The sequence below is a fragment of the Myxocyprinus asiaticus genome, chromosome 31 (assembly GCF_019703515.2).
Source record: "Myxocyprinus asiaticus isolate MX2 ecotype Aquarium Trade chromosome 31, UBuf_Myxa_2, whole genome shotgun sequence".
Classification (NCBI taxonomy): Eukaryota; Metazoa; Chordata; class Actinopteri; order Cypriniformes; family Catostomidae; genus Myxocyprinus; species Myxocyprinus asiaticus.
In genome coordinates, this window is record NC_059374.1 from 19,639,154 (window position 1) to 19,665,285 (window position 26,132).

Consider the following 26,132-nt stretch of genomic DNA (forward strand, 5'->3'; position numbering starts at 1 on the left):
TTTTGCACATTGCATATGTTCTTTTTTATGTATATAACTGACGTGTGGACCACGCACCCAAGTTTTTCACTCTTCATTACACTTGTGCACATGATGACAATAAAGTGATTTGATATGAAGTTGTGACAATTCTATTTACTGCCATTTCTCAGGAAGAAAGAAACAAAATGAAAGTCAAACAAATGCAGTATGGAAAAGGGGGGCAGTTATAGGGTCAGTGCATATTCAGGGCTTAGCCCAGACCTCTGTGGATTCGTACTGTACAGGACCATCCTTTGATGAAATACTGGAATATAATTCATTTATAATAAAATACATTGTCATATAAAAACTTAAATGCTACATCTGTGCAGTGTAATTGAAATAAAGTAAACTTTTTAAATCTTTAAAAAAGGCCTCAATAACTTTTGTCTCATTCTCAGATACACTCAAACATTAGAAGTTGCATGCTTTTAACACTGTACTTTAAAACGTGATTTTAAAAAATGCTCAAGGGGGACCCCTGAAAACATTTGGGGCTTTACTAAAAACCAACCCCTTGCGCCGCCCATGCTATGGAATAATAATGAGCTATACGTAATTCAAATATGTGCCATTTTCCTGACTCTCTCCAGTCATTCCTCTTCTTCATGCTTCCACGGTCTTGGAAGTTGTCACCAGACTTTTTACAAGCATACTGTTCATACTTCTGCTAATTTCTGCATTCCCTTTGGTGGTGCTTTCTTGCCTGCTGCTTTCCTCTGTGGCCAATATTTAACCCTGAACACCTCTAGACCTTCTGAAATGCTACAAAATGTTGGTGCTGCAAGGAACCAAAGACAGCTGACAAGGCAGGTAACGTGTCTTGTGTCAACAGTATATCAGGCCCCAGGATGGACCAAAAAAATATAACTAGGCCCAAATGTTGAAAAGCATTTCAACTACATGTACATTTTCTACCCATTTTGATTGCATAACTCCTGTTTGTGTAACTACTGTAAACATCTGACACTTAAATAGCTATTTGGCTTAAACATTTGTTTGTGTTACATATTTTCTGGAAAATGTACATAGAAATTGTATTGGCGCTCAAGGTGATTTACCAAAAAGAGGCCCAATTTACCATACACCACTCTATAACTCTATACGTTTTTATGATCATTTCAGAGCTTTCGACGTCATAAAGTGTGAGGTATTCTTTCCATATGCTCCTCCTATTTCTAATATGTCTAATTCATAGCACAAACAAACCTGGACATTAAGTGGTTACATTTTATCTATCAACAATGGACAATATTATATTTTGTCCGTTTATTTTACAAAGCGTAGCCACATAAACTTAGAACTCACACATGGATCCTGATCCCATCTGATGATGCAGTGCCTGGTTTTTGGAGTTTGTCAAACATAACATAGTCAATAGATAGCAATCAGATTCAACCTTGATTAAATCCATAATCTGCATACATACAGGCTTTTTTTTTCTCCAAAAAATAATTTTCCATTTAATTGTGTTTATGATGACCAACAAATCAAAGGAGGAACATACTGTAAATACTGAAAAGATTAAAGTGAGTGTATATGTGTTTATGAGAAAACTAAATCAGGATAAATACACTGTGAGTGGATTCTCTCTCTCTCTGATGTAATTCTAGGCAAGTTTGTGATCAAGAGGCTTCAGGCCCTGCTGGTTTGTGTAGTCTTGCTACTGGATGTTGTAGCAGGTCCTTCAGATTGTCCCCAAACCCCCTCTTGACAGCTGCTCTTGTCTCCTGAGCTCCACATAGGCAGTGATGACAGGGCCGTGTAAGCTCTTTAGAAGCAGCACATGCAGTGGATGACTGTCCATGATGACACCAGCTGACTGTGAACTGCTGTATGCTTGCCAGATGACCCACGTGTAGAGCATTGCAACTGCCTTGCCCTTGCCCACAGTAAAACAGAAAGAACATTTGATAGTGATGCTATGGAGGAGCCTCTCTGGAATTGCTCTAATAGTTAGCTTCTGCACATCAGGATCTTTCCAGGGACCTTGCCCCTGTTGCAGACCTGCATGCCATACACTGAAAATAACAGGAAAATGCAGGTTGTCCGATTTTCTGAATTATATTATTTGTGATCTACACAACAAAAATGTTTTTCTCTTCCAAACTTGTTTTCTTTGTTTTTGATTATTGTAATTCTCTAAAATGTACACTCTATATTATTTAGGGTGAATGTGAACCAATCAAGTTGGGGCAAGGGGGGATTTGGGCAGGGCCCAAATGGATTTGCATGGGACCTGATGTGGAGAGAATTTGTTTTATTTTTTTTATTAAGTGTTATTTTATGCATTTTTAAGCAAGATAAGAAAAGGGGGAGATTTAATAGTTTAATGTTGTTATTTTGGGATTTAGATCTGATTCTGATATGCTGGGTTACCATTGCGGTGAAGAGTGGAGCTTTTGCTTAGGTTGAGGACGGTGTACAAACATTTTGCTGTATGTTGCTTTACTCATACTACTTAACATTTAGTATGCTAATGCATGTGATAGATAGCTAATAGTTAGCTAGCTAACAAAATTTTATAACAAATCAGTAATATGATACAAAAATGTTGTCAAACTGAAGAAATGAATCATGTGAAGGACACATAAAGTCACTTTGAGGCTACTTAATTAGGTCATTTAAAATTAATTGTATTCCGTTGTGTTGAAATGAAATGAACAAATTATTGATTGATTGATTGAAACACTTTATTAATCCCTAAAGGGGAAATTACTTTGTTATGGTAGCACATAAGTATAAAAGTGCATGTATTAAGCAAAATACAATACAATATTCACTGGTGGCCAAAAGTTTGGAATAATGTACAGATTTTGCTCTTATGGAAAGAAATTGGTACTTTTACTCACCAAAGTGGCATTCAACTGATCACAATGTATAGTCAGGACATTAATAACATGAATAATTAATATTACAATTTGAAAAAAAAATTCAGACCTTCTTAAACTACTTCAAAGTGTTCTCATCAAAAAATCCTCCATGTGCAGCAATGACAGCTTTGCAGATCCTTGGTATTCTAGCTGTCAGTTTGTCCAGATACTCAGGTGACATTTCACCCCACACTTCCTGTAGCACTTGCCATAGATGTGGCTGTCTTGTGTCACTCACCATACAATCTAGCTGATCCCACAAAAGCTCAATGAGGTTAAGATCCATAACACTCTTTTCCAATTATCTGTTGTCCAATGTCTGTGTTTCTTTGCCCACTCTAACCTTTTCTTTTTGTTTTTCTGTTTCTTTGCAATTCTTCCCATAAGGCCTGCACCCCTGAGTCTTCTCTTTACTGTTGTACATGAAACTGGTGTTGAGCAGGTGTGGCCTTCCACATCTCTTTCTGTCCTTGTTAGAGCCAGCTGTCCTTTGTCTTTGAAGACTGTATTGTACACCTTTGTATGAAATCTTCAGGTTTTTTTTTTTTTTTTTTTTTTTTTTGTAATTTCAAGCATTGTATAGCATTCATTCCTCAAAACAATGATTGACTGATGAGTTTCTTGAGAAAGTTGTTTCTTTTTTGCCATTTTTGTCCTGATATTGACCTTAAGACGTGCCAGTCTATTGCATACTGTGGCAACTCAAATGTTAAGCTTCATTTAACAAACCAAATAACTTTCAACTGTGTTTGATGTAATGGCAAGTGATTTTCTAGCACCAAATTAGCAATTTAGCATGATTACTCAAGGATAAGGTGTTGGAGTGATGGCTGCTGGAAATGGGGCCTGTCTAGATTTGATCAAAAATGACTTTTTTCAAATAGTGATGGTGCTGTTTTTTTACATCAGTAATGTCCTGACTATACATTGTGATCAGTGGAATGCCACTTTGATGAATAAAAGTACCAATTTCCTTCCGAAACAGCAAAATCTGTACATTATTCCAAACTTCTGGCCGCCAGTGTACATACATCATCATTATACAAAAATATATGTTTTTTGACAAAGAATTAATGAGCTAACCCAAGAGGAATTTTTTTTAATGTAACTTAATTGATTCACGTGCAACCGATATACATGATTAAATCATGTAAATTCAAAAGCAATTTTTTCAGTGGAAATTACTCAGCAAGATTTTATTGCTTGAAAAAGAGATTGCCAGTAATCTCTAAAAACTGTAAATGCAACTTTTACAGAATGTATATTTATCCTAATTGTGGTTCTATATATATCGCAAGCCCTTTTGATATTTAATTATGTGGAGGATATGAATTATAGGTATCCACAATTCAGTTTTCACGAGTTAAAATACAAATTCTTGATTTCAACATGTTTAATTTGGTATTTATCAATTTCCAGACATATCTGGAAATGGATTTCAGATATAAATAAATTGAACAGTAATTAAATATATCTTAAAAGACTTTCTTACTAGTTACAATAATATTATAGATATCTGAAATTATCATTGCCACTAGTTAAAACCAAATTACAGATTAAATTAAAAATTGCATTTCAGTTGTTGATATCAGGAATGGTCATTTGCACTAGTAACGGTGTAATTATTGATATCAGAAATGAGCATTTTTACTATTAAGTAGCTGATATATGAAACTGGAATTTCAACTAGTAAGAAATTAATTTGAGATATCTGTAATTACATTCTAAACAGGAGTGAATCATTGATCATTCTGAAATTTCACAAGTGAAAATGCGGTTACATATATCAAAATTACGTTTTTTCACTGGTCGAAATTCTATTTTTGATATCACAAATGGGTATTACCATGAGTAATGACGTCATTTTTATATCAAGATATTACTAGTGCAAACTAATTACTGATATCAAGAAATAGCATTTTAACTTTTGAAAACTGAATTGTAAATATCTATAATTCATATCCTGCACATGATTAAATATCAAAAGGGCTTGCGATTCAAGTATCTTTTGGATTTTTTGTGTATTTCAACCTCATCAAGATCAACGTCGCCCTCTGGTGTCTGGCAGAGCAGATACACTCTGAATGAAAAAAGCAATGACGCGAATGAATGCGTGTGTACTTCCATATATAATAATCCGTGCTGCCACCTTGTGGGGATAAGAGTAAATGCCTCTCTACATAGTCTGCCCTAGAGTCCACAACGATTACGATCATAGATTTTATTTGTAAGGCATTGTAAATGAGTAATCAATTAGTCATGTAGCTGATACTTTATCCAAAGCGACTTACAGTGCATATATTACAGGGACAGCACCAGTGGAGCATCCAGAGAGTGTGTTGCTCAAGGAAACAATAGCTCATGGACAATTCATGGAACATCCAACCTTTCATTTATCTACTAGTACAGATGTTAACCTTCTAAACTACACCTCCCTATAGATATTAATCTATGTAGTCAAGCTCTCTTTTTGGTGCCAGTTTATTTGCGGTTGTAACTTTTTCATCAGAAAAGCCAAACAACTTTTAAAATCTTTGGGAACATACTAGTCAAGCGGCACCTTGATACTCGCCTTGATATACAAGCCTAATATTAAAGGAATAATTCACCCAAAAATGAAAATTCTCTCATCGTTTACACTCTCATGCCATCCCAAATATGTATGACTTTCTTTCTTCTGCTGAACACAAGCAAAGAATATTTCAGCTCTGCAGGTCCATACAATGCAAGTGAACGATGACCAAAACTTTGAAGCTCAGAAAAGCACATAAATGCAACATAAGAGTAATCCATAAGACTCCTGTTGTTTAATCCATGTCTTCTGAAGCGATCTAATCGGTTTCGGGTGAGAACAGATCAAAATATAAGTCCTTCTTCACTATAAATCTTGACATCAGTAGTCTCTTTGGCGATCATGATTTCAAGCTCGATCACACTTACAGAGGCACAAAAACCATATATGCAAGGTATGCAATGAATAGGGGTGCCACCGGCTCACTAAAGAATGTGCAATCAGGTCCCCCACCCCCACTTAACGCTTATATGGGGATGATACTCAACCAAATGCTTGTAAAGGGAACGACCCCCCCCCCCCCCCACCCAGCAAAAGGGGCGCGAAACTTTGTGTTGCATACCTACTCAAAATTGGGTAGTTGCGCCCCTGCGTCAAGCACTAGGAAGTGTACTTAAGTTTGAAATCATGATCGTGCCTAGAGACTGCAATGGCAAGATGTACAGTAAAAAATGTGTTACATTTTGGTCTGTTCTCACCCAAAATTGATTGGATCACTTCAGAAGACATGGATTAAACCACTGGAGTCTAATTGATTACTTTTATGCTGCCTTTGTGTGCTTTTCAGAGCTTCAAACTTCTGGTCACCATTCACTTGCATTGTATGGACCTACAGAGCTGAGATTTTCTTCTAAAAATCTTTGTGTTCCTGCAGAAGAAAGAAAGTCATACACATCTGGGATGGGTGAACTATCCCTTTAACTCAGTTGACAAAGTGTTGCTATTTAGGAAGGGGTGTGCTCTCAGTTTTCATTGGACAAATCCGATCCAGAGGTTTTTCACGAGCGCACAGTGGGAGGAGAAAGTGCAGCAGCGCTGGATATCAAAAATAAACCTCTCATTTCCCAGAAAGTATAAATACGAGCGCCACAATCCCGAGACAGTGCTGTGGACTTATGAGCGCACACGAATTTGGCTCCGATTTAGCTTTAACTCTATTTGTACACGTATTAGGCACCAGGGATATTGACAAATAATCAATCACTTATTAATTTTCGGAATAGATGGAAAACTAATAGGCATGTGCTGTATAGTTATAAAAGTTTGTCTTCTTAATTATTTTAAGACAAAGAAGACCCGAGCTTCAGCCCAATATACGAGAGTTTGACTTAATTTATAACTGTAGATAGGCAGATAATAAATTAGATTAATTTACTCCATTGCCTAAATTCATTATTATTATTATTATTATTATTATTATTATTATTATTATTATTATTATTAATAAATATCAATAAATTAATAAAATGTGGTCACATTGGGTCATTTCTACCTTAATTGTTTGCCTCTTAACGGAAACACTTTCTCACTCGTTTGAGACTGAGGAAATGATACCTGTGCGGTTGACGGGACGGACCGGTGGACGAGTGGCAAAAAGGAGCGAAGAACAGCCGAGCTTCAGACTCACGGCTTTCGGCAAGAATTTCACACTTAATTTGATACCGGACAACACGTTTATATCTCCAACACTCAAGGTTTATCGTATCAAAGCCAAACACTTTTTGCCGCGAGAGAGACATGAGTCCATCAGCAACTTAACAGAGTCCTTGAATCAGACTGAAGAGGATGGGACTGAATTACTGAAAGGCTGTTTTTACACCGGGGATGTTGACTCTAACGAAGACTCCATTGTCTCTGTCAGTTTATGTCAAGGGATTTTAGGATCATTTATCACTGATGGTAGAGAATATATTGTCGAACCAAAAGGTTTCGGCTTTGGGAAACATGGAAAATTCACAGAACATTTGCATACCATTAAAAGAAGAAATGTTACCAAGTCCCAGCAGGTCTCAGAACCGCTGTCTGATCTCAGAGAAGATGAGAATGATCAAGATTTGATGAGGCAGATGTCCTCCAGGCGTAAACGGTTTGTCTCTACACCCAGGTTTATTGAGACTTTAGTGGTCGCTGACGCTTCCCTGACCCATTTCTATGGAGATGAGATCAAGGTAAGGGATCTCTCAGGTAGATATAAAACTTTTTGAAGTCAGGGAACAAACTGACAAATTTTGACAGCCGAGTAAGTTACAGATGCTTCATGTAATAACAAATTTACTAATATGTTGGCTAAGAACCGTTTCTACTAGGGATGCACCAATGTATCGGCTGCCGATATTTATAGGCCAATTATTGACCAGATTAAAACCACTGGCATATCGGTAATAAGCATGAAAATGCCGATATGAAAAAACGATGGTTTATTTAGTAACACACTTTGTATGTGAATTCAAATGCGCAATCAAGAAATAATAAAAGCCACACTATCTAGAATGGTTGGTTCACTCCTAAGAACATGTAATATCAAATTTTTATTCTTTCTTGTTCTCTTGTTAATGCAGAAAACAGATGTTACAGTTACCTATTCTAGATGTTGAGGAAAACTATCCAAAATGCTTTGAAACCAGCAAACTTTGACTTCTGAGATAGCTAAAATTATATATATATATATATATATATATATATATATATATATATATATATATATATATATATATATATATATATTGGGCAATATTTATTTATTGTTTGAACAGTAAAAAAAAACAAAAAACAAAAAAAAACCTTTGTACCTCCTTATACATTTTTATTCATTCCTAAATAAAACAATGACCTGATGACAGGATAATGGCAAAATATCGGTATCGTTATCAGCATATAGTTTTTTGTTAAGATCGGTATCGGCCAAAAATGTTCAAATCAGTGCATCTCTAGTTTCTTAGTTTTACAAAAGCTGTATGGGGAATTTGTGGCTACACATACAAATTTGTTCTTTAGACCTCAAATAATGGCCCATTACAAGGACAGTTCTGTCATTATTTACCTTTAGTGTGTTTCAAACCTGTATGATTTTCTTTCTTCTGTGGAACACAAAAAGAGATGTTAGGCAAAATGTTAACCTTAGGCACCATTCACTTTAAAGGAATATTCCGGATTCAATACAAGCTTAATTGAAAGCATTTGTGGCAAAATGTTGATTACAACAAACATTTATTTCAACTTGTCCCTCCTTTTCTTAAAAATACCTGCGAGGTTTAGAGGCACTTGAATAGGGCCAATGGGGCCAGTACTTAAATGTTAAAATACTCACTGTTTCAAAAGTATAGCCACAAGACGTAAACAATATGCTTGCTAACATGATTTTAGTGTGATAAAATCGCTTACCTTTTCTGTTTAAATTTATATCCAATTTTACAACTTTGTACAAGCTCAAATACACAAGTCTTAACAGAAGAATTAATGCAAGTGCTTTTATGAAATTATAAGCTTCACATTCTTGCCTTTAAACCCTCCAAAAATCAGTCTGATGTCATGAAAATTAAGTGAACATGGCAACATTTTTGCAAAACAAAATTGCACGCTTCATTAAACGTTTCGCTGCAGTTTCCCAGTAAAATGTCCAGCGAGGGGCGCCAAAAGCAAGTGAAATGGTGAGGCTTTTAAGGTGAATGTTAGATGGAGGTTTTAATGAGTGTAACATACTTTCCTAACCTAAAACTTTAACCTAAACCTAACCAATAGTGTCCTAAAAGCAAATGAGAGGTAAACAAAACAGACATCCTTACCCCTATACCAACACTTAAACCTAACAGATAAACCACATCATTTTGTGTAGTTTCTATGAGGTAATCAACATTATGCCACAAATGCTGTTGATTGAGCTTAACTTGTGTTGAATATTCCTTTAATTCCATATAATGAAAGTGAATGAGGACTGAGGCTAACATTCTGCCTAAAATCTACTTTTGCGTTCCATGGAAAAAGAAAAAAAAGATAGACGGGTTTGGAACAACATTTGGGTGAGTAAATGTTGACAGAACAGTTATTTTTTTGGGTGAACAGTCCTTTTAAATGTTGTAAATACTAATTAATTTTATAGCCTTTAGCACACCCATACAAATACTGTAAAATATATATTGTCAAATACTGACTTGTTCAGTATGCTTAAATGGAAAGAGAGATGGAATGAAACAATGAGAGGTATTTCATTTACTCCAAGGGACGTCAAAATGTATATAACAAAGGCTACAATACAAGAGTGAGTCACAATTCATTGGAACTGTACGGATTTTCACACCCACATATGGTCCACCACCCCCTCCAAATTCTCCTTCATTGAGTCATCGAAAACAAATGATTGGAATTGGCAGAAGTGTGAACAAATGGACAGTCTGGATAGGTATCATGAGGCAGATAGCAATCCAGATGTTTCTGTCGGGATCCAAAGTTCCTAATTTGCTGTAATGGAAACACAATTCCTTATAAAGAAATGCACGTCAGTGTGGACCACCAGTGGCTGGCGTTCCAACTGTGTTGTCAGCACAGTACAATAAACAAAGTTGTCTCTGGCTGTATTGGCAGAAAATTATTCCCATTTACAGACCGTTGAACCAGGTTCAACCTTTTTTCAGTCAATTATTATTAGACAGTCTGACTGCTTTATGTCCATACCGTTAAACAAGTAATCTATAATCCCTTGTTTTCAAAAGAGTTTTAACATACACTGTGTATAGCAGTGCTTTAAATTTGGTTAGGGTTTGCCTGAAGCAGCAAGTTACTGTAATATACAATAATATGTAGAATGAAAGCCAACCTTTCCAGCACTTATGAGGTGTGCTGGCAAGGTGTCATGCATTTACACTTTACATTCTGCTGCACACTTGCCAAAGTGAGCTACTCATGATATTCTCTCTTTAGCACTACATGCTTACCTTGATATCAGTGGCTGCTCAGATTTACAAGCATCCCAGCATTAAGAACTCCATAAACATAGTGCTTGTGAAGATACTGATTGTGGAAGATAAGGAGGTTGGGCCATCCGTCTCCACTAATGGAGGCGTTGCACTGCGCAACTTCTGTGCCTGGCAACAGCTCTTCAACCCGCCCAACCACAGGCATCCTGAGCACTACGATACCGCCATCCTTTTTACTAGAGAGGTAAGCAATAAGTATGTATTTCGGGTCACATTGCTTTGGTGGGTCAAAATAATGTGGCAATATCCATTTATGGGTCCTATTTTAATCTTCATGATGAAACTGAATATGCTGAGAATCCTGAGCTGAGTTGAATTTAGAATAGCTACAAAAATGACGTTTGCATTGCTGATACTTCTCTAAAAATGGAAATGCAGTTTCCACGGCTTAGCCTGAGCTTGACCTGTTTGTCTAGAGGAGACATTGGGCCATTTTGAAACTGAAGTCTAGGCTGAAAATAGAAGCACTTTGCACTGGCTTACTACAGACTGCAGATCCTCTGAAATGTGCACACGTGAGATCAACTCTCTGGCTGTGCCAAGGCCAGATGTGCCTTGAATCATGTGTGTTTTGTGGTCCTGTCTTCTGCTTTGGAAACATTTGTCTCAGTTTCGGATCACTGGGCGAAGGGATGGAAAAGACTCAAGGCATGTTTTTGAGATACATTTCAGATGCCACACAGTTACAGTTTCTCACTTCATAGGGCTGCTGTCTGCCAAAACTATTTATTTGCTTTGTTTTATGATGGAAACACTGGCAAAATGTTTTTCGGTCTTGCTACTAACCAGAGACCTTAACATTTCTGGGGCAGCAAATAGAATTTGAGAAATATATTTTTTTTATCCTAAACTGCCTTACAGGACATCTGTGGACATCAGAGCTGTGACACATTGGGTGTAGCTGATGTTGGGACCATGTGTGATACTAAAAGGAGCTGTTCTGTTATTGAAGACAACGGTCTTCAGGCTGCTTTCACAACTACCCACGAGCTAGGTGTGGATATGCTCTGATGAGCTGAATTTGTAAACATTGAATTGACCCTTCTTGAACTATGAACAATGAGGTGTTTTCCTCTTTCAGGTCATGTTCTAAGTATGCCCCATGATGACACTAAGAACTGTGTGCAGCTTTTTGGACATCTGGGAGAGCACCATATCATGGCCCCTGTATTCAATCAGTTCAATAAGAATTCTCCTTGGTCTCCCTGCAGTGCTTTATACGTCACACAGTTTTTTGACAATGGACATGGTATGTACACACTTCTCCTTTATAATGAATACACCCTTTTTGGTTTTATGTATCTTATTTATTATTGCTTCATGGTATGTATACTAGGGCTGGGTATTTACACTCACTGAGCACTTTATTAGGACCATAGTGTTCCTAATAAAGTGCTCAATGAGTGTCCAAACATGGTCTTCTGCTTTTGTAGCCCATCCGCCTCAAGGTTCGATGTGTTGTGCATTCTGAGATGCTATTCTGCTCACTACAGTTGTACAGAGTGGTTATCTGAGTTACTGTAGCTTTTCTGTCAGCTCAAACCATTCTGGCCATTCTCTGTTGAACTCTCTCATCAACAAGGCGTTTCCGTCCGCAGAACTGCCGCTCACTGGATGTTTTTTGTTTTTGGTACCATTCTGAGTAAACTGTAGAGACTGTTGTGCATGAAAGTCCCAGGAGATCAGCAGTTACACAAATATTCAAACCAGCCTGTCTGGCACCAACAATCATGCCACGGTTGAAATCACTGAGATCAAATTTTTCCCCATTCTGATGATTGATGTGAACATTAACTGAAGCTCCTGACCTGTATCTGCATGATTTTATGCACTGCACTGCTGCCACACGCTTAGTGAGTGTATACAGATTTCCAGATTCGATTTGATTCCGTTTCACAAGCTCTCGATTCGATTTGATTTTGATTTCCATTAGATTAGATTCCAATTCTAAAGGGTATATTTCAGTTATCCAATTTGCTTGCATATGAAATAAATTCTCTCTCAGCTAAGTAAGGGATAATGTACAGTCAACCGATTGTTATCGCACAATAAACCCCGACAAGGTGATCAGTATCACCCTGAAGGGGTTTAATTTGCGATAACAATCGGCTGATGGTACAATATCCCACTTATTACACGGCTACTAACCAAATAAATAAATAAATACATGGACATAAAATATTGATTTGCGTTGAAATTATGTAATTTGAGAAGAAAGAAATCGCTGAACAGCTGAAATCAACCTCCAGTTTGCATCGGAGTTCTGTTGGTGGTTACTTTTTGTGAAAATGACTGTCTGACTCCTCATTATTCAGCCTATTACAAGACTCTTTGCCAAATAAATGAATACATGGACACAAAACATTGATTTGCACTGAAATTCTGTTATTATGTGAGAAGAAAGAAATCACTGAACAGTTGAAATCAACCTCTGGTTTGCGTTGGAGTTCTGTTGGTGTTCATTTGTGAAAATGACCATCTGACTCCTCATTATCCAGGCTATTACAAGACCACTTGCCAAATAAACAAAGAAATGGACATGAAAAATTTATTTGAGTTGAATTATTTTCTTAGCTTTCTTGGAGAGATCACACAGTGATCTGAGAAGCAGGAGAGAAGGCTCGCAGGGCCCGGATGAGCAGTCTGATTCGTGAATGTGTGGTTGTTACAGAGCAATAACAGACCGCTAGATGGTGCCATTGACCAATCAGAATCGAGTATTCCAGACAGCTGTGTAATAATGCTGTTAATTATACAGGGGACCTTCTTACTAGGTACAATTAGGAAAATATAAATTTTACAAATTATATTTTATTGTTAGTTTTTCATCATTTTGGCCACATTTTAGCTTTATAAAAATTGACATTCATCAAAAAGAAAAAATAATGTACATGCATAATTTGTACTATTTGCAAGTATACACATTGATTTTCTAGAACATATGCTAAAAACTGGTACTGTCTCTTTAAGAATACCAGCAGCTCTGTGAGCGTCTCTGTGTTTTGGTTGAGCACACATTTATGAGAGAGGAGTCAAATGGCTGCTGTGCTATGCGTGATTAGAATTAAATGTTTATTTTGTTTTTGATCAACAACTTTACTGTAAAGAACAGAAATAGGGTGACCATACGTCCTCTTTTTCAAATCTGAAAAAAGCTTCTGGCTGGGATTTCAAAATTGGCTAAAAATGTCCAGGATTATTCTTCATATTGATGTGATCTTTATAGTTAGGACTATAATTCATTCTGTGTATTTGATACTTGCACATCAGTTTTCATGTGTTTACAACGTACTTGTGTGATTATTTTGGCTGAGATTGGCAGAGCCCGCACTCACTCTCTCTCACTCGCCCGCTCGCTATCTGCATGCGCGCTGTATGTGTGTACGCGAGAGAGATCGCCAGTGTTCTGCCGCTCTCAGCCAGGAAAATCAATTACGTACACAATTAAGTACACTTTTATAAGAACATTCACCAACTCTGCAAATTATTATTATTATTATTATTATTTTTCTCCTCTTTTCTCCCTAATTTGGAATACCCAATTCCAAATGCGCTCTAAGTCCTTGTGGTGGCATAGTGACTCACCTCAATCTGGGTGGCGAAGGACGAATCTCAGTTGCCTCCACATCTGAGACCGTCAATCCACGCATCTTATCACGTGGCTTGTTGAGTGCTTTACCGTGGAAATGTAGCGTGTGTGGAGGCCCACGCCATTCTCGTGGTATCCATGCACAACTCACCATGTGCCCCACAAGAGCGAGAACCACACATTATAGTGACCACGAGGAGGTTACCCCATGTGACTCTACACTCTCTAGCAACCGGGCCAATTTGGTTGCTTAGGAGACCTGGCTGGAGTCACTCAGTACGCCTTGGATTCAAACTCGCGACTCCAGGGGTGGTAGTCAGTGTCAATACTCGCTGAGTTACCTAGGCCCCCACCGACTCTGCGAATTATTAAATGGAACACTTGTTTCATCAGACTGACGCTTATTATGCATTGTAATTTTTTTAACTGGACATGTTGACTAAATCGAGACAACATCAAATATATACTATGTCAGGGAAATTTTAACTAATATGACAGATAAAAATAGACCATGATAGAAATTTTACAACTCAGTCCGTCAAATAGTTGTAATGCAACCTCTGTATGTGACCTCTAAAGCTTTTTTTGGATATCCACATTATGGTCACCCTAACAGAAAGTATATTAAAAGAGACATTATTCAATGACAAATGGTTTGCATGGATCTCGTCTTTGGACACACATTACACAAAATGAGTCGGACCAAACTTTACTGTTTTTTTACCCAGTCCTGGTAATTACACTGGCTGACACCATGTAATTTTGGTTCAGTAAGGAAACTGATTCTAGTAAATTCTAATAAAAAGTCAGCTTAAAGCTGAAATGTGTTATTTTTGGGCAACAAGCATCACCAAACGGAATTGTACAAATATTTGCAGAAAACTTAAGTCAGACCACACTGAGAATTCTGCAACATTAGGTTAAAAGTTTTGCTTCTGAAATTGGTCTCTGCTTACCGAAATTCAAAATCACTGCGCCCTAGTAGCTGAAGCTGGAAGGGTAGTTGAATGTACAGTATGAACACCTTTGAGCTCCAGTTGTTGACTAAAAATGTCCACAGAGTGGCCCCAAAAGCAAGTTGTACAGCTATTTGTTGTAAAAATGTTAAGTTGTAATGAGGTAATACAGTAAACAGGAATGCAAATTTTATTAACTCCTACCCCCTAACCCAAACTCCAGCCCTAAACCTGACTGTCAGTGGAGTAAAAACGTTATTTTAGAGCAAAAATGCAACCTTCAAATCGAGCTCACCATTGTTTTTGTGAGCGTGATTACTTCCTGGTTCCCAATGGACCAGAAACCGTGTCTCGGAGGTTGCTCACACAATTGCTTGAATTGATGCATAACTGTCTGATGGGGGAACGCCACTTTTCAGTAATTAGGCTGAATGGTGTTAATTTCAGGGTACATGAACGTTCGGAAAGAATGTCCTGTTTTATCGTGTTGGAAACTTCACCCATCTTCCATTGGATGTACAAATGGATAGTCATGCTCCAAACACATACCATTGGTCAAGCCAGTATTGCTGTGTCGGGTAGGATAGTGCCATAGAGCCACAGTGCTACACTTTTAGTTAAAATCTATCTACAAATGGAAATGGCTTACTTATAGTTCTCTCAGCATATTAAGCTGGGATGCGAAAAAGAGAACATAGAAAAAATTACACAAATCAGTTTTAACTTTTGTTTTGAGCGTATGTAGTTCCCCTTGTTTATAGTAATACACTAGTACTCTGCATCACCTTTTGCTTCATATTTTTTCAGTTCCTTTCCACAAAGCAAGCCTATCGCTTTATTCCAACTCATAAAAAAGAAATATAACAAATGTTTTCTTTCCACCGGGCCATGTCTCTGTAGTATTGGTCTCACACTTTTAATTATTTAACTGCTGCATAATTTAAAGTGGGCAGTGGCCCACTGCACCACGTGGATATTTGCTCACTCGTGTTTCTCCTCACAACTCACTCCTCCAGATGTGCATTCCTGCAGGTCTCCCTAAATGTCAGCTCCAGGAGCCAAATGTTCCTACTGCTACACAATCCTTTTATTTCTTGCTTTACTACTCTCTAACTCTTCCTCTGGATAATAACAGGAGACTGCTTACTGGACACCCCTGAGAAGATAGTGGCCTTGCCCACTGAGCTGCCAGGCATAACTTACACCCTGGACCGCCAGTGCCAGCAGATATTTGGAGAGGAGTATTCACATTGTCCCAACACTTCAGCCAGTGAGGTGTGCAGACAGCTTTGGTGCCAGGAGGAAGGCCAGTCTGTTTGTACAACTAGGAATGGGAGTCTACCCTGGGCAGACGGCACAAGCTGTGCCCCTAACATGACCTGTCTGAATAGTGTATGCATGTCCTCTGAAGAAGTCATGAAACCTAAGGTACTTCAAGTTTAATCTTTAAAACAACCCTGTGTGTAACATAAATTGGATTGTTGACCTGTCATTCATTATATCAGTACAATGGTTACAAAATATTATTAAAGGTGATGTGTGTAATTTTGTTAAAAATTTTCTCCTATCTCAGCTTAAAAGTATAGTTCACCCCAAAATGAAAAATCTCTCAACATTTATTCTCCCTCATGCCATCTCTGATGTTTATGACTTTCTTTCTTTTGCTGAACACAAACAAAGATTTTTAGAAGAATATCTCCATACAATGCAAGTGAATGGTGGCCAGAACTTTAGAGGTCCAAGAAGCATATAAAGGCAGCATAAAAGTAATCCATATCTTCAGAAGCAATATGATAGGTGTGGGTGAGAAACAGATCAATATTTATGTCAGTTTTTACAATACATTCTCCTCCCTGCCCAGTAGGTGGCGATATGCATGAAGAATCGCCAAAAACAAAAGAAGAAGAATGTGAAAGTGAAAGTGGAGATTTATATGATGAGTAAATGATGAGAGAATTTTCAAGTGAACTATCCCTTTAATATGCAGAGCATTTAAGGCAAATATAAGGCCTTTGTAGGTTGATTGTTGGTTGAAAGCGTAAACATTTACGCTCTGTGGTGATATCAGAAAATTCCTCTGTTTGTTTGAGCATCCCAACCAGAAATATTGGCTCAACCAATGGCTTGAGTTTGTGGTGGGACTATCTGTTTTTCCGACCATTGGTAGATGGGGCGATTGTCCCAGAAACCTGTTTGAAAACAATGGTCATTTTTGGTGACACTAGTAGTGCAGATGTTACACACTTCACCTTAAGGTACTTTTAAACTAAAGGTAATCTACCATATAAAGAATTTAAATTTGAACAATCTGAGCTTACTCATATCTGTTCAACTAAGTCAACAGAAGTTATCAAATTTCACCACAATGTTAATAGTTTGCAGAATAGACATATAGAATGAATCTAGAATACAGTAGCTGTGTCTTTTGGTAGCGCACAAAGTATATGATCTCATTGCAGACTTGCAGCTTATACAGAGATTCTAGGATGTTAATTTGGTTGTGAAAGTTGTGTGGTATGGACTCTGGTCCAGTTGGCTGTGGATGGAGGCTGGGAAGAGTGGGGACCATGGCAACCATGTTCCAGATCATGTGGAGGGGGAGTGATGTTCTCCTACAGAGAGTGCACCCAGCCATCACCTCAGAATGGCGGAAAGTACTGTTTGGGCCAGAGAGTGAAGTACCAGTCCTGCAACAAACAAGCCTGTGAGAACAACCTAGGTAGGTTTTTTCTTCAGTCTCAACTGTTACTGGCATATGACTGCCACTGGGTTATTATTCTAGCTAAGAATTCTTGTTATTGCAGGAAAAAGTTTTAGAGAGGAACAATGTGAGAAGTACAACAATCCCAATCACTTCGATGTTCATGGAAATGTGAAGCAGTGGATACCAAAATATGCTGGAGTATCGCTGCGGGACAGATGTAAACTCTTTTGCAGAGCAAGAGGCAGCAGTGAATTTAGAGTGTTTGAAGCTAAAGTAAGTCCAGATTATGTTTTAAATGTATAGAGCTTAACAGTCTGGTTCCGGAAGTAGAAAATCCCATTAATTTCCCCCATAGGTGAATAGATTTCTAACGCTAACTTAGAAACCTTTAAAGACAGACCTATCATGAGCTCAAAAGTTGTTAAGCAATGGTAACTGCTTCTGTTGAAGCCATCAGTCTGTGTTATTTTAACTTAAATGTAAAAAAATTGTGTTTAATAGCAGAACTCCTGGTAAAGAACTACACTAGTTCTTCATGATCCTGGGAGGGAAACGATCCACCAATCAGAGAGTTGCAACAAAAAAATCACGGCAAAAGAGCTATGCAGCAACTGCCCAATCCCGTGATAATACCAATTGTTTGATATTTTTCCATCGTTTTTAATTCGATTTCATTGTCACAAATGCTTCATGGGATTGTAGTCATGTCCTTATGAAAGGCGTAAAGTACAGAGTCTTGAATGTTTGTCTTTTTGTCCATATTTTTTAAATATTTTTGTGCTTCATATTAAAGTTTGTAATGTTGTGATTCACCTTGGAGCTGGTTGGTTTTGTTCATGGTTTTTGCTTGTATCTTAGCTGGGTTTTTCTACCCTTGCCATAAGAATGAGTATTGGTCAATCCTAGGTAATTGATGGAACCCCATGTGGACCAGATACCACATCATTCTGTGTGCAAGGTCAGTGTATCAAAGCTGGCTGTGACTTGGAGATCGATTCTAGTAAGAAGCTGGACAAATGTGGCGTTTGTGGAGGGAATGGCCTGAGCTGCAGGATGATATCTGGCTCATTCAACAAAGTTGTGTAAGGATATCTCACTGCTGTCTTTAATGTGCAGTGTCTTATTAAAGGTTATTGTGTTGCTGTACAGAATGAAATTTATTGTGGCCACAGTAATTTAGATCTTCCCTTTCTTTAGCCATGGATATAGGGACATTGTGACGATTCCAAGTGGGGCCACCAACATTAACATCAAACAGCAGAGTCATGGAAGTATACCAAATGATGGAAATTACTTGGCTGTCCGAAGAGAAAATGGCAATTATATCTTAAATGGAAACTTCTCAGTATCCACCGTGGAGCAGTATATTCCAGTGCATGGGGCTGTGCTTAAGTACAGCGGCTCATCCACCACACTGGAGCGAATTCAGAGTTTCCGCCAGCTCCAGGAACCAATCACCATACAGCTGCTTTCCACTGCTGGAGAAACAATCCCACCAAAGGTCAAATACACATTCTACATCTCCAAAACAATGTATTTCAGCAAATCCAAAGACAAAAAGATTTCTGCCAAATTGATTCATCCATTTGGGGTGCCAGAGTGGGTCTCGGGAGAGTGGTCTGAATGCTCCAAAACCTGTGGATCAGGATGGTCCAGGAGAAACGTGGAATGCAAAGATAATGCTGGCTTTTATTCAAACCACTGCAATAAAGATCTCAGACCTTCTGATATAAGGGCCTGTGCAGACCTGCCATGTCCCATATGGCAGTCAGGACCTTGGTCTTCATGCTCACAAACTTGTGGCCATGGGGAACGCCACCGCAGGATTTTCTGCATTGATTACTCTGGGAAGGCTGTGGAACCAGAGAATTGCGACCCTGCAAAAAAGCCAGAATCACTATCTGAAAAGTGTTTCTACCAAGAGTGCTAAAGAACATCAGATTATTCTGAGGTGATAAGAGGTTCCTGTGAAACAGGAACAATATACAGATCATTTTGACCATGCTTCAGTTTGGAGCAGGATAAAATTTACAGTAGCTTCAGAAGGAAAAATGGTTGAGCTGTACTGAGTGAACTTGGTCATGAATGATTAATGAACTAATCACTTTGTTTTCTAAATGTTTATATTTATAACCACTATTGAAGGTTTTCCAGTGAAGATCTACCTCAGTAAGCAATACTTTATTGCCATTTTCCTAGTTTCCTGTCTCCTAATCATGTTTTCTCAGAGTGTGGCTCTTTGTCAAAAACTAATAGCTCCATTCCATATAATTTATTTCTAATATTTTTTATATTTAATGATTCAGGTCAATACATAACACTCAGATCAGCTAAATAGTTAACATTCCTCTCAGGCTGATGAGGAAAGAATTTGATAAGTTTCAAATTCCTAAATTTGTTGAAGATTTCTGTATTTGTACATTCAAATGTACTGAAAAGGAATTTAAAATGTAATGACCATACAAACAATACAAAAATGAATGAAATTTAAGCTGGAATATCAAAATTGCAGAACTTTTTCATTTTATTAAGAACTGTCATTCAGAAAATTCGAAAAATGAGAGAAATCAGAGAAACACATAATGAGAAACTAGGGAACTTTCGAGGTGCTACTTGCTTCTTTTAGCGATTTATTTGTGATTAGGCCAGTAGTTTTGCAGCGCATGACACACTAGTGTTGCATGTTGAACTAGTCCTCTAACTCAGTGGGGGATGCGATTTATCCCAGTGACTCGAGTCCTTTGAATCCGTCCACTAAAGAGATTCATTCTGCCACCATTTCTGTAGATTACATTGTATGCCAGAGGGTGGTGAACAATTATACATTTTTATGTCTTTTGAGCAGTGAGTCACTGAATCACTGAATAAACACAGAGTCGTTCACGACCGAGACAATGGAAGTGAACGATGATTTGTTCACTTAGAAGATTTGTTCAAAAACAGTGACTCATTCAGGAACAAAAGTGTTTTAGGCATACACCTAATTGAACAAAAATAAAGACTGGACAAAATGCCAGAAGAATGCTGAACAGTAGGTTACGTGAAATATGTATGCACTTGCATGTTAAATACCGAAAAAGGTGCTTACAAATGACAGTTTAAAACCTGTGAAACTAATTAGACACTTATCAACCAATCTCCCGACATTCAAAGATATAGTACGAGTTTTTCAGACCACCATAGTTAGGCTAACAAACCAAAAACTAACAATGACCAGCCAAACCACAGTGTGAAGCCACGTTTTCCATACCCACATCAAAAGCAAGTACATCTCACGTTTATTGACAGTGGAGGATGTTTTACAACTGTTGTACAGAAACACGGATTAGGATTATGTGCTCTTAGAACAGGCTCAATCGTCACACTATTTGATATTTTATGTATCAATATGCATATAGTGTGGATAAGCTTGGTTATGTTATTTAAATAGTGAGTCAAGTAGTATGTCGAGAGAGGGTGTTAGCACTGCCATTTCTCAGTGGATTTTGGGGTGAGATGGGGTTAGTGGGGGATGCAAACTCATATCCTTAAAGTCCAAGTGAAGCATCTTGAGAAGCACAGTTCGATTTGGTGTTTTAACGAATTTCCTACTGAAACAAGAAGTGGGAGCAGGACATCTCTTATGACTCGTCCCATATTTAAAAATAGCCAATTAGATTTTGTTTATATCCACACACACATACCCCTTCCCAACATGCTGCTCATGTCAGAGCTGCTTAACGAGGAAACTTGAGAAGCGATCTCAATACCGGCAAGCTTTTTCAAAGACTTGAGAAGCGAACGATGATCTAACTGACAACATTAATCCATTAACCAGCCCACAAAAACATGCAGCACATCACGGTCTTTGCTTATGACAAGGCTGGAGCCGTTGTGCAAGTCAAATGCAGATGAATGAGAAAAAAACAAGTAAAAGATATAATATATCCATATTTTGAATCACGATACACTAAGCATAAAGAACAAAGAATGCTTACTCGAGCTGTACGTCCCAAGAAAGCTCAGGCTGCAAAAAAAATATATATAAATGAACTTTCCTCATGTCCGCTAGTCCTATTCAGAAGTGATCATCCCTATGCCTTATGCCTATGCCAATTATCCTCCACTGTGAGAGCTTCAGATGGCTGAAAGGTGATAATGGTCAGTCAAAACTCACTTTTTATGCGATTTGTATTGTAAATTCTGTTTGGAACGACCCTACATCATGGATTGTGCTCCCTTCGAAGTGCTCTGCAAAGGTATGATCAGCCCCAGTTAGAACACAGCCAGACTCGCTGAACAGTTGTAGGGAGAGGGTGTATTCTTGTTCTAGAAAGCGTTTGATTAAACAAGGTATTTTTAACCGAAAGTTTTTAAATGATTTTAAATGCTTATATCTTCTGAAAACAATTTTGTCAATCTTTAAAAGTACACTAGCATATAGATGACATTAAAGCTAATAGATAGACAAAAAGCAGCAAAACTTAAATTTTTATTTTACGGGGTCTTTAAAGGTTGAAAACCCCTGCTCTAACTTATACATCTTGGCTTGCTTTTTTCAGAGGCTTATTTTTACTTTCATTTCCAAATCTCACTAATGTTAAGAATATTTTATTAAAGCATGGTCATATAAATACTGTATATTAAACCGTTTAATGAATACTGAAATCTTTGTCAAAGGTAAACAGTGGTTGAGTCTGCAATCACCTGCTAATTTATAGAAGTTTAAGAAGTACAATTACTGTAGGTGTTTTATATAAAGACCTTTTAGTTCAGGAACCTTTAAGTTTACAACTAAAAGGTTATTGCCTATTCAGAAGGTTATATGCAATTTATTATTAGCTATTACTGTTCTTTATAAACACTGTTTACTTCAAAAGTGCACATCGCAAATTGTTGTGAAATGCTCTGTGAATGAAAACTAGGAATTTCTCTGTAAGCAATCAAATGAGACCATGCAGGGTTTTCTTGCTCTTTTCTCTGTTTGTCTGATGACATTAGTTAGAGCTGATTTGTCAGATGAGGTGTTTATAAATCTGTAGATGTGACAGTGTTATTAAGCAAAACCAGTACAGCATGAAACAAAACAGGTTGGACCCCCTATTTTCACAGATAATGCTTAAGAAATGCTCCAGTAACTGTTAATGATTGTATATAAATGTTAATGTGGCATTGATCATTCCAGTTGTGTACATTTCGTATCTCAGTCATATTACAAATACAGCTAAATGTATTATCCCTTCAGTGAAGGACTGTTCTTTGTTACTCTATAACATCTTCATTGTAAAGCTATTTATTTTTGTAAAGTTTTTGTTGTCTAAAATTAATACAAATTATGCAAAGTTTTGAGATGCTGCTTTCTTTTGATTTTATAAGTCAATGAAATGTAAATAAAATGCATAAATATACCAAAAGTGTCTTTTTGAAGGGATGTATTTAATTGAATGAATAGTATAGTATAATCAATTGTATAGGAGTGCATAAAAACACCAGGTTTCAATTAATTTGAAATTCAATTAAATATTTATAACAGTTGCATTTACATTACTGTGACGAGGAGGAGGGCGTGGCCGGGCGTGAATCCTCTCGGCCCGGCCACGCCCTCCTCCTCGTGTCATTGTGTTTAGGGGACCGCTGAAAACAAACCGGACCTGTCTGTGTGTTGAATGTTACGGCTGAAAAGTGTATGTGCAATATATGTCTACGTGTTTTGTCAAGCCGGTCCCACCTTCCTCCTTCCCATGCATTCCTTGAACCCCGTTACATTGGTACCGAAACACAATAATACATCAACGAACACACACACACACAGAGTAGCTGCGTACGTCTCTCTCTCTCTCTCTCTCTCTCTCTCTCTGGCATCCTCGGCTCCTCCTTTATCCCTCTCCCGCTGATTGGTCAACTCAGTGCCGGGTGTGCATCCTCTCGGCCCGGCAACGCCCTCCTCCTCATCACAATTACACTTTCATTTATTCATTTTGTCATTTAGTAGACACAATTTACAAATGAGAAGCAATAATGATCAATGGGAGACAACAATACCATACCAAATATCAACTGAGTACTAGAACAGTACCAAGATAGTGCTGAAGTCTAAGAGCAGAACATCATTTATAATAGCTTTAAATTTGACTACAGGTAGCTACAGGTAGCCACTACAGGTAGCCAGTGACCAAAAGGAGCGTGAAATCAGTCATCTTGGGCTGTCTGAAGACCAGACGCACTCAAGGGTGCAGTAATGCACAGGCTTACATGGGCTGAAGCCCAGGGGCCCACAACTCCCAGGGGGGCTCCATTCGTGGCATCTGCCACCCTGTTATCCCCATCAACATTCACGTGAAGAGCGAATCGTTCAGTGGGAGATGCTGATATAAACGGTGACGGTGTGCAAGTAGAGTAATAGAGTTCACCCCACCCCCGTCTGATGACTGGTATGGGGGCCCAACGTAACGTTCAGTCCATGGGCCAAGAAGTACCTTAATGTGCCCCTGTACGCACTTCTGCATTCTGGATCAGGCTTTATGGTCTATCTGGAAGTCCAATAATAAAGCATTGCAGTAGTCCAGTTTTGAGATGACAAGGACCTGGACCAGGAGCTGCGCAGCATAATCAGAAAAGAAGGAACTTTTTTCCTTATATCATAGAACACGGAACTGCATTAAAACGGGCAGTTGTTGAAAGTTAAGATGATTGTCAAAAATTATCTCCAAGGCTGATCTGGTTGGCTGTAGTGTTGTCACTTAAGTTGAGTTTAGGTGCACAGTGATGTGCTTGATGGATGGGCTGATATGAATGATGTAGAGTTCAGCCCGAGATGTTGGATAGACTGGCAGAGATCTGTGCTGAGATTATATATTTTTAAAATATCAGATGTAAAAGTCCTGCTTCATAAATCATAGCCACACTGTTGAATGCCCACTGTCATAGCCAAACTGTTGATTGTTGATTAGCATTATTCAGGTTATTTAGATCTTTACTGTATTATTTATATGAATAATATGATGACCACTTAAAGTACCTCTGAAAATCATCACTCCCAAACAAACCTGTAATTGGTCATTAATTTACTAACACTAAGACTGTGGCCCTAATGTGCAGCTTGAAGTCCAGATATTTTGGCATGGCACTCAAATACTAACAACTCCAAGCTTAGGTTTCAGCACTGCCTTAATCAGATTGGATTTTATTGGGCCAACATAGCCTGAGAGTATTTTCCCTTATTTTTTGAGAGGTAGCCTACTCTTTCCTTAAAGAGGGCCCCTTTGAGAGAATGCTTGCTTGATTTTCCTCAGAGAAGGCACATGTTTGAGAGGAAGCTGCTATTTATCTCTTAGAAGGCTTTGCATGACTTTGGCTCTGAAATGAGATGCATCTGCTACATGTGTTACATAACTTTGCACTATATCTTCTGTCTAGCTCTTCCTTCCCACTGATAAAATAAACAGAACTGCACATTTAAAACTAAATCTAAGCTCTAATGGTTTTATATCATGTCCAAATCAACTACATTCCATATACTTGTGCTTTTTTTCATTGGATAGTGGTGGAGTCTGCTGAACTAGCGTTTTTCAACCAACATGATAGTTTAAACAAATCCAGGTGTTTTTGTGAGCTGATAATTGCTTGTTTGCTTACTTCCCAGACAATGTGTTCTCAAAAACTGCCCTATGGGAACAGGCTGCAGATTAATATGTCATGCAAATCTTATCTCAAGAGCTTTCAACCACAAGAATAGAAATACAGAAAAATAAATAAACAAGTAAAATGTTTCTGTTTAATTCCAGAAGTCACAACATACAAGTTATTATGCTGTTGTGATTTACTGGTTACTTTTTATCCAAAATAAGTTATAATACAATTATACAGACATCGTCCTTTAGGGTGCACATCTACATAAAATCATTCAGACGTGCACATCAGATAATAACTGTTTTATTTTAGCCTTGGATAATTAAAGTGTGATGTTAATTAAGGAAATATTGTATCATAACTTCAGTACACGAAGAAGGCAGTGAAAAAAACTTACCATCGGTTTAGAACAGCCAATTCCTAACTCTAACCAGACTTGTCTCACTTTAAATTTGGCGATAGTAGGTCGAAAGTTCTTCAGCTATAATCAGTCTGTGCTTACCAAAATTACAAGCCCCCATGCAGTGGCTGAATTCACTAACCGAAGCCCCAACCCTAAACCTAATCATCACTGATTAGTGGAGTAAAAATGTCATCTTGGAGAAAAAAATGAAATCTCCAAATCACACAATTACTTCCTGGTTTCCATGGAACCAGACCCCACATCTCAGAGCCTGCTTGCGCAACACACACTCAGTAGCACCACAGGAAAATCTAAACACATTTGAATTAATGCAAAAATGTTTGATGGGAGATGCCGCTTGTCAGTAACTCAGCAGAATGGGGTCGATGTCAGGGTACCTTAACATTCAGTGGCAAGCAACATGTATACTTCTCCT

The 26,132-nt window shown here is 37.9% G+C and overlaps 1 protein-coding gene across 1 annotated transcript; it reads left to right on the forward strand.

The window, feature by feature from the left end:
* Nucleotides 1-6,586: 6,586 nt before the first annotated feature.
* LOC127422642 (A disintegrin and metalloproteinase with thrombospondin motifs 8-like) lies at nucleotides 6,587-23,072 on the forward strand. The gene is made up of 9 exons (XM_051666392.1): nucleotides 6,587-7,634; nucleotides 10,381-10,620; nucleotides 11,298-11,430; nucleotides 11,518-11,685; nucleotides 16,117-16,409; nucleotides 17,514-17,700; nucleotides 17,786-17,958; nucleotides 18,592-18,767; nucleotides 18,883-23,072. Exons 1-9 carry the CDS (start codon nucleotides 6,933-6,935, stop codon nucleotides 19,613-19,615), a joined length of 2,805 nt encoding a protein of 934 aa, XP_051522352.1. The 5' UTR covers nucleotides 6,587-6,932; the 3' UTR covers nucleotides 19,616-23,072.
* Nucleotides 23,073-26,132: the final 3,060 nt, after the last annotated feature.

What these genes read in the sequence shown, in the direction of transcription:
- LOC127422642 (XM_051666392.1), top strand. Translation starts at nt 6,933, where the DNA reads ATGTGGTCACATTGGGTCATTTCTACCTTAATTGTTTGCCTCTTAACG. An exon ending in CCATCCTTTTTACTAGAGAG is followed by an intron (nt 10,621 to 11,297) that starts GTAAGCAATAAG and finishes ACTGCCTTACAG; the next exon opens with GACATCTGTGGACATCAGAG. An exon ending in GGCTCATTCAACAAAGTTGT is followed by an intron (nt 18,768 to 18,882) that starts GTAAGGATATCT and finishes CCCTTTCTTTAG; the next exon opens with CCATGGATATAGGGACATTG.